General features: G+C 31.4%; 1 protein-coding gene across 1 annotated transcript; it reads right to left on the reverse strand.

Moving 5' to 3' along the window:
• Positions 1-3,903: 3,903 nt before the first annotated feature.
• LOC7460478 (nifU-like protein 1, chloroplastic) lies at positions 3,904-4,928 on the reverse strand. Its single transcript, XM_002301493.3, has 3 exons — positions 4,498-4,928; positions 4,265-4,401; positions 3,904-4,177 (listed from the first exon to the last, which is right to left on the reverse strand). Exons 1-3 carry the CDS (start codon positions 4,820-4,822, stop codon positions 3,989-3,991), a joined length of 651 nt encoding a protein of 216 aa, XP_002301529.1. The 5' UTR covers positions 4,823-4,928; the 3' UTR covers positions 3,904-3,988.
• Positions 4,929-9,475: the final 4,547 nt, after the last annotated feature.

Below are 9,475 nucleotides of genomic sequence, written 5' to 3' on the forward strand. Positions count from 1 at the left end.
TAAATTATAGGCCTGATTTAAGACTTTAAGCTCGAACATCTTAACCATGTTTTTTTATTTCCACTTCCAATCCCTCTAAGAAAAACATCAAAGCTTGTTTCTCACTGATTTCTATCATGTTTCATAGTATGTCAAAGTCCCTAGTGTAAACCTTTAAATCTTCCATGTGCCTAAGATCCTTAAGCTCCTCTAGTGGATCCTTTTGACCATCAAACCTATAGCATATTGCTTCTATATATTCACTTCAAGTTACTACTTGGCCACCTTTGCTTTTCATAAAGTTCTGGTGCCAATATAAGGTCATTCCCTTTAAATAGTAGGAAGCCAACTTAAACTTCTCAATTTTAGCAATCTCCTCTATATCAAAGTATTGATTGCATTTGTATAACCATTTATGCACATCATCACCATCAAAATTAGGGAAGTCTTGTTTCGGTTTATGTACCTTGTAAGTAGAGTAACTACCTTCATAGATCCAATACGATCTTGCAGCATGATCCTCCTAGTAAATGTTTAATAGTCATTTTAGGTATTGATCTCACCATAAGTATGGTGCAACTTTTATAAAAGAAAGTTTTGCTAGTAAGATAACTCATTAATGAGCTCTCCAAACTTAGCTTCATGAACATACTTAGTAACTTCTAGTTGTTGGTCATATCCTTCTGGTGATTCCATAACTTGCTCATATTTCTGTGATTTTTCCTTGCTTGCAGGCTCAAATGATTCTTCCAACCTTCTGAGATCTTGTGACTTGGTGTCTAGAGCCATAGCTTGCATCCGAAGATTAGTAGCTCTGATATCACTTATTGCAAGCAGTATTATGATATAACCAACTTGAAAGTATTCTAAGAGTATTTGCAATACAAAGTTAGATTCCTGGAGTGGTGAATATACTAGAACTAGAGAAGAAAAAGAAAATGAAGATGAAGAAGAGAGAGAGAAAGAGAAAATCTCTGCAAAATTAATTCATCATTCTTTCATGTTGTCATATTTCATTTTGCTATAGGTTTTGCATACAAATACAATAACTAAAGCATTCTAGAAAGAAAGCTAGGTTCCTTCTCTTTCATGACACATGGAATTTTTATTACTAAAACAGCTACACAAAATAATGTGTTGCAAGTGAAACATTGTGTTTCCTAAAGCTAAAAACGGTGTGTGTTATTAAAAATGTAAACAAAAATAACTCTTTTCATTTACCAAGTCGTAGACAGTGCGTGTTAAAAAAAAAAGTAAAAACAGTAATTCTCTCGGTTTCCCTCTTCTTCAAATTCAAACTCTTGATATGCACACACGCAAAAGAAATGATGTACATGTAACTCTATATAACAAAAATTTCTTGTTCGTGCCAACACTGGAAATGTCATCAGTGTTAAATCAAATGTATAAAAGGTGCAATAATAGTAGAATCTACTTTTAATTTTCCACATCAATCAAAGAAGAATCAAATTGTAGACATAATTTTGAACACCTGAAATTAAACAAGCACATATGTACAAATATATTATTTTATTAAATATATGACCGAGTACAATCTCTATATAAACTATTCTTTCAAAAGAATAAGACAATTCTCTAACTCTTCCCTTGGATTTGATATATGATGACTTGATTTATTCGAGAAATCAAGTCAAGATTTGTGCTTTGCAAGAACACGAATTTAGACGTGTATTGTGAAACGAGATTTGATGATTTGATGATTTGAAGAGTATCTTTGATTTGTCTTCAAAGTATTGTTGAAGAAATCTTATGGGTCATTTAGGCTTGATCTAATATAGTTTCGTTCTCTGTAGATTTCAAGCATAGATGAAATAGGCTTTAGAACTTTTGAGAGAACTTCCTTGATTGAAGAGAGAACTTTCTTGCTTGAAGAGCTTGTCTTGAAAAAAAATTATATCTTCAAGAATTCCTCTTTTTTTTTTATATATATATATATATAGGATGAGACTCTCTATTTATAGAGATTTGTTGGGGCTCTTAGATCCTTTTCCAATGTCACATGAAATGATTTTATTAGTTGATGTTTAATAACAAGATCTTGCATTTATGATAAGATATCTTGAATATCTCATCTTAAGAATCAACCTTTCATTAGCCAAGAAATATGTGGAGGCTTATTTATTTTCCATGTCATTTATTTCAATTTTATTTTATCCTTTTATGTAAAACATAAAATGAAAATAATACACAGTGAAATTTTATTGGTAAAATTTTTTTGTTTCTACATAAATATTCAAAGCTTTTTCAGATTTACACCTCAATAATCTTCACAAAGCCCCATCAATTTTTCAGAGCAGGAATCTCCTTGTTAGTGGGCACATTATTCAGCAAGGCTATGGTGGCAGCAGCTGCAGAACATTCCCGATTGACCATTTCAACAAGTTGCCTTGCCATTGATGGATAATGACATTATAGGCACATTTGTCAGGTGCGCAGCTGGCATTTGTCTTAAAGTCCCGTGTGCTTCAATTATTAAGGCACATTTGTCAGGTGCGCAGCTGGCATTTGTCTTAAAGTCCCGTGTGCTTCAATTACACACACTAATCCTTTGCAAAGTTCAGCAATCAATCCGGCGTGTGTATAAACATTAGGCTGAAACCCTTCGTCAATGTGTCCATAAAACAGCTCCTTTCCATCTTTAAGCTTCCCACACTTGCACAAACTATCAACAAGGATGGTATAGATTACCATGTTAGGCTTCACAGACTCACAGTGCTCCTTTGCATCCCTTGAAACAGAGCCAACGCCTCTTCAAGACTCCCATGTTTGCACGAGTCATCAAGCAACACTTCATAAGTCACGGATGTACCTGAAAAATCGTTGTGCAGCCAATGGTCTCCCTGCTTGACACAAGCCACTTACATGGTAGTAAGTAACTATATCAGGAACTAGACCTTTTCTCTCAACATTTCACAACCATATCATCATACAACATCGTAACTTGATCCATTTTTCCTCCTTACAAAGCCCATTCAATAAGGTAGTAAAGGTCGCCATTCTAGGTTCCAACCCAAGCTTGAGGATTTTGCTCAATACAGAGAACCCAAAATCCACACGCTGTAAATGGCAGAAGCAATTAATCAAGATGCTTAAACTATGTATATCATGTTTGACTCCTAGAAATTCTATTTCTCTGGACGAAGCAACCACAGTCTCATAATGTTCCCTTCTAACAGATGATGACAACAGCTTACTCAATTAGACAATGCTGGGCAGAGGTTTACTATGAAGCATGTGCCTAAAGGATGCTTGCTAAAAGCATCATCCATATCTCCAAACTATACCTTGTTATGCCAGCTGCAGCTGAAAGTAGGGAAAAAAGAAGAAAAAGCTCATGATAGCTATTTGCTGTTGAGGATGAAATTTTTAAAAAAAAAGCCCGAAAAATCATCTTCGCCGCCTTTATCGTCCTTCTTGCAAGATCAAGACGTTTTAACTTCGTAGGGAGAACCGACAATATACAGTCATTGGTCCGTAGTTCTTAGATCTCGCAGTTATTGTACGTGAGAGACAAATATAGTAAAATAAACAGCAAGCCACTAATAATTTATGTTAAGAATCATTACAAGTTCAGCAGAATTCAGCTTCAATTTTAGATTAATGACACCATGTTAAACTCAAATTGTAGGCCTTCATATATTCTTGTCGGTTAAGAGTTGGTAATCGATAATCCATCTTTCTATTCTATATAATAATAAAATTATGAGGAAATATTTCAAAATTAGACATGCTGCCAATTTTTTTATATATGCAATGTATAATTTTTTTATGCTCCGTTATCAAAATTAGACACTGATCATGTTCGTTTACGAAGGATGATAGAAGAAATGGAAAAGGGAGGAAAAACAAAACAAGCTGCCGTACCCTTTGACGGGCTGCGTCTGAGCTTAACTATAAATCAGCTTAAAAAATCAAAGTGCAGCAGCCTCCCATTTATTTCTTTATGGATAATCAGCAAACTAAATTTCTGATATAAATCTTTCCTGACCTAGGCAACAAAAACAACATCCACAATGTCTGGGAACTTCTCCTTAATTGCTGCTTTGATTCCTGAAGCAATAGACTCTGGTCCTGTATACTGAACACGGCATTCCCCATTCTCAACAGACAGCACTTCCACACTTCCGCCAAAGTTTGTAATAGCTGGTCTTAGTATATCCAAATGACCATTTACTCTCTACATTTCCACAACAGCCAGAATTAAATTATTACAATAACCAAACAAATCCAACACCAAAAAACCAAAAACAAATAAAGGTTATACCTCAACAGTTGTCTCCTTCGATTCTTCGTCGGATACTTGGCGAATATCTTTAATAGCATCTCCAAATTTTTCTTTTAGAACTCTTTCAATTCCCATTTTCATGGTGGTTGTTGAGCTAGGACAGTCCCCGCATGCTCCTGTTATTCATTACTTGGCAAGCAAGCCCATCAACAACAATAATTATATATAAAGAAAAAATCAAGAAAAATTGGATTAAGTTAGAAAGAAATGACCTTGGAGTTTGAGAGAGATGACACCATCTTCAACAGACACAACATCGACGTTTCCACCATCAGCAATCAAGTAAGGCCGAACCTCTTCTAGAACAAGGTCCACGTTTTGAGGGTTGAGCTCGAATTGCTGCGCTGAGTAGAGTCCGGGAGATGAGGAACCAGTGGGCGCCGTCGCTTTGATGGCAGTTTTGTGGAAGATCCTCCTTCCCGTTCCAGGGAGAAGTGTGCGTTGTTTTATGGTTAGGGATTGTGGCGAATTGGTTGATGGGATTTTCGGAAAAGAAGGAGTGATTTTGGACAGTACCGCTGACGCTGAAGACGCCATGGGTTCTTTATGTTATTTGGGGTTGATTATTTTAGGAATTCCTTGCGAGCCTTCCTGCCTTCAACTTTTTTTTTTTTTGGGGTGGTGAGGGAGTGTACGTGTCGTTTGTGGTTGGATGCCATATTGGAGTTCAGTTTAGGGTGCCACGGACGTTTGATTGTTTGGTTCGGTTTTTGTCTTAATTAAGGGTTTTTTTTTCAAAACCTAATGCAGCAAAACCAAATCAAGTTTATTATAAATTATAAATAAAGTTAAAATATAAGGGAAAAAAAATACTGTTTTTCTATATTCATTAGAACTTTGAATTATAATAATAATTCACAGTTTTAGTTTTTTTTTTACATTTTAACTCTTTTTTTTTATTGATTTTTTTTGTTTTGTTTTTATATGATGTATCTATAAGAATCATTTTTATAAGACCCGACTTAGAGGTTGACCCCGCTAAGAAGCCGGGTCCCGGGTTACACGGGTTGACCCGGGTCAACCCGGAAAAATTAAAAAGATTAATGCAAAATCTATATCGAGCTTCTCTCCAAATCATTCCCATCTGTATCCATGCAATTCATAGACAGGAATTAATTGAAGGAAAGCTCTTCAAAAGATGGAAATGTCAGTTACATGTTGCATGTCTTTTCTCCAACTCCCTTCCTACACACGCACAAACATACAAAAATATGGTTACTAATGAATATGTTGACTCAGATTATTCAATTAATTTCTTTTGACAAGAACTCTCAAAACTTCTAGAAACAAAAAAGCTTGTCATAAATCATCAAAACTTTGCAGCTTGGAGGAAAAAAGAAAAAAAGAAAATTAGGAACACAAAAGCTATAAATAATCTATATTCAAGCCAAAAAATTGTTTACACTATTATTATTATTATTATCATTATTATTTTTTTTCAGAAGAAGAACAACAAGCTTTGTACTACACGTATTTATGAATAACAATTCTCTAAAAACACAACATAAATTGCTAAAAACTAATTAATTATATTAATGCAGTTGAATAGTGCAAGGATTCTAAGAGATCTATAAGCCAAATTAGAAAAATATGTTATGAGGCAAGCTAATTGCAGATGAGGCAAGCTAATTGTCATCTTTTCAATCTTGGTTGCTACTCTTGCTAGTATGATTGGGATGTATTTACCATTATTTTCACAAACTCAAAAGCTATTCTGTGAAGAAACCAACCTCTTTGCAAAATCAAAAGATTTAAATAACCCGAAGACAACATTTAAAATTAAAAGAATACATGATTCTTACCTTGGCTTGGAAATTTTAGGAAAGCAATAGCTTCATCTACTTGGATTACAAATACCAGATCTCTTGGTTTTTCAAGTTTCGAAGAAAGAAATTACGGCAGAATAATGGTTCTTTTCTTTTGTTGTTAGTAAAGTTACTATATATATGTCGGGTCTCGCATGGGTTCGACCGGGTCAACTGGGTTTTGCCAGTTTTTTTCATTAGTTAAATAAAAAATAAAATCGAAAAAAATTAGGTTATTAAACTTTGTGAAGTCAATAACCCGGTTTGTGAGTTTGATGAGATAACCATAATTGCCCCTGTTTGCGGGTTTAGAAGGGTACTTTTTTTTTAATTAAACTCGATTATGTAATCGTCTATTTTTATTTTTATCATATAGTCCCCACACTCGTTAGCACTGTGGATTACAATAGTAATCCATAGTGTTAATTTTTATTTTTATTTTGCATTTTGACTCCCTTTTTATTTGGTTATTGATTTTTTTTTAATTTAGTCCTTATATGATGTATTTATGGGGGTTTAGAGTAGATAATTTATTTCATTTGTCTTTATATGGGAATTGCAGTATCAAAAAAATATCCTAGCATCGTGTTGGTATTAGAAAAATATCCCACCATTGCGGTATAGTCTATTTTAAAAAACCATTTAGTTAAATAAAAAATAATTTTTTTAAAAAAACTAGGTTATTAAACTTTGTAGAGTCAATAACCCGGTTTACGAGTTTGATGAGATAACCCTGATTGCCCCTGTTTACAGATTTAGCTTGGTACCTTTTCTTCTTTTTTTTCTAATCGAACTCGATTATATGATTGTCTATTTTTCTTTTAATCATATAGTCCTCGCACTGAATTAATACCATAGTTTATAATAGTGATCCACAATGTTTTTTTTTTTTTTTTGCATTTGACTCCCTTTTTTTATTTGGTTATTGATTTTTTTTTATTTAGTCCTTATATGATGTGTTTATTGGGATTTAGATTAGATAATTTATTTTAATTTGCCTTTATATGGTTACTGCAATATCAAAAAAATATCCCATCATCATGTTAGTATTAGAAAAATATCTCAATATCACGGTATGGTCTATTTTTCAAAAACATTTCGTTGAATAAAAAATAATTTTTTAAAAAACTAGGTTATTAAACTTTGTGAAGTCAATAATCCGGTTTGCAAGTTTGGCAAAATAACTCTAGTTGTCCATGTTTGCTGGTTTAGCCGGGTACTTTTTTTTTTCTAATTGAACTCGATTATGTGATTGTCTATTTGTTTTAATCATATAGTCCCCACACCGAATTAGCACAATGGATTATAATAGTAATTCACAGTGTTTTTTTTTTTGTTTTTGCATTTGACTCCCTTTTTTTTATTTGGTTATTGATGTTTTTTAATTTAGTCATTATATAATGTGTTTATGGGGATTTAGAGTAGATAATTTATTTTAATTTACCTTTATATGGTTATTGTAGTATAAAAAAAATATCTCAACATCGACGTAGTATCAGAAAAATATCCTGGTATCGCGGTATGGTCTATTTTCTAAAAAAATTTAGTTAAATAAAAAATAATTTTAAAAAATTAGGTTATTAAACGTTGTGGAGTTAATAACCCAGTTTGCGAGTTTGACGAGATAATCCTAGTTGCCCCTATTTGCGGGTTTAGCGGGGTACTTTTTTTTTTTTTTTCTAATTGAACTCAATTGCATAATCGATTTTACGATAAAAGATTTTTTTTAAAAAAACATTATGGGCTCATTGGTATGGTGAGTTTAACTTTTTTATATATATATATATATTTTTCAATTTCATCATTTGATATTAAACTGATTGAAAATTGAGTTTCATAATTTGTTTCATTTTATTTTTTATGAGGTTATCATAGTCTTAAAAAAAGTCGCAGTATTGGTTTGACACTCGATATTGCGATCGTCTATTTTTGTTATCATATAGTTAAATAAACAATAGTTTAGAATAAAAACAAGTTATTAATCCCAATAGAATCCATTACCCGATTTGCGGGTTTGACATGTTGACCCAAGTTACCTAATTCATAAGTTTGATGTGTTTACTCATCAAACCTATTTTTTTTAGTTTCTAGTCCTTTAATTTTTCTAATTGTTTTTTTTTTCACTCTTATTCAGTATTGAATTAGTTGAGAAATGAAATTCATGATTTATATTTTTCTACTTTTATAGGATTATCATGATTTCAAATAAATATTTTTTTTAGAGTTGATGTTCGATTTTGAAAATATCTAATGTTATCATAAATTAAATAAAAATAATTTACAAAAACAATAAAGTTATTAAACCTATTGAAATCCATGACTTAGGTCACAAGGTAACCGAGGTTGATCTAATCTAGTATCTTCTCAATATAAAAAACAATTATCGTCTTAAAACTTTTTTAAAAGTTATGTTATATTTTTACCATTCATCTAAGTTGTCTTTGAACCCATTAAATTGAATAATTCACTTTGATCAGCTCTCACACGGTTTAATTCGAAACTCGAGCTAGGCAAATAGTCGAGTTGATAGGTTTCAAGATCGAACTGCTTGATTAGATTTAATGATACTAACAAAAAAAAATTTCATACTCAATATTTTTTTTAAGTTTAGAAAAAATAATAATCCTACTAGCAATGAGCAAATGTACTAGAAATATTTTTTATTTTTTAGTTTTTTTTGCCCGCATACTCAAAATTTTATAAATTCATAATTATTATTATACCCAACTCTCATGTTGTGGAATTAGATAAATGATTTTTTAATTTTTTGGATGCTTAATCATACCATAATTTTTAATTTATTTTATTGATTACACATATTAATTTTTTAATGATAAAAAAATTAATAATACTTGCATTTTTCTTATTAAAAAAAAATATTGCTTCACCTCGCAACGAAGAATCAAACTAGTGTGCATGCATATACACCACCTAACATGATACTGGAAGTAACATCCTTTATTTATTTTCTTCATTTTTTTTTATCTTTTTATCTTTTTATATGTTTATATTTATGTGTTATATTATTTGACTTGAATTTTTAGATATTTGATGTTATTTTGTAATTGAATGACAAACTGTTGTTTAAATAACAAACTTAAATTACATTCTCTTTTAGTTTTCTATAATAATATAATATAATATAATATATAAAGAGATTTAGATTAATCTTTACAAGGATTGCAATGTGATATGATGTAATAAATATAATAATGGTTACATATTCTCTAATATTTATTTAATAAAATCTAGTAATAAGTGAAGGTTGGATAATTAGATTTGTTTTATAAGATATACAATAATTTAAACAGCAAAAATAACAAGCCGAGCCTATCTGAGTTTCATATGCACCTGACTAACAACTAATTATATTTGTTGTTATAAA

Source organism: Populus trichocarpa, chromosome 2 (assembly GCF_000002775.5).
Source record: "Populus trichocarpa isolate Nisqually-1 chromosome 2, P.trichocarpa_v4.1, whole genome shotgun sequence".
NCBI classification, from domain to species: Eukaryota; Viridiplantae; Streptophyta; class Magnoliopsida; order Malpighiales; family Salicaceae; genus Populus; species Populus trichocarpa.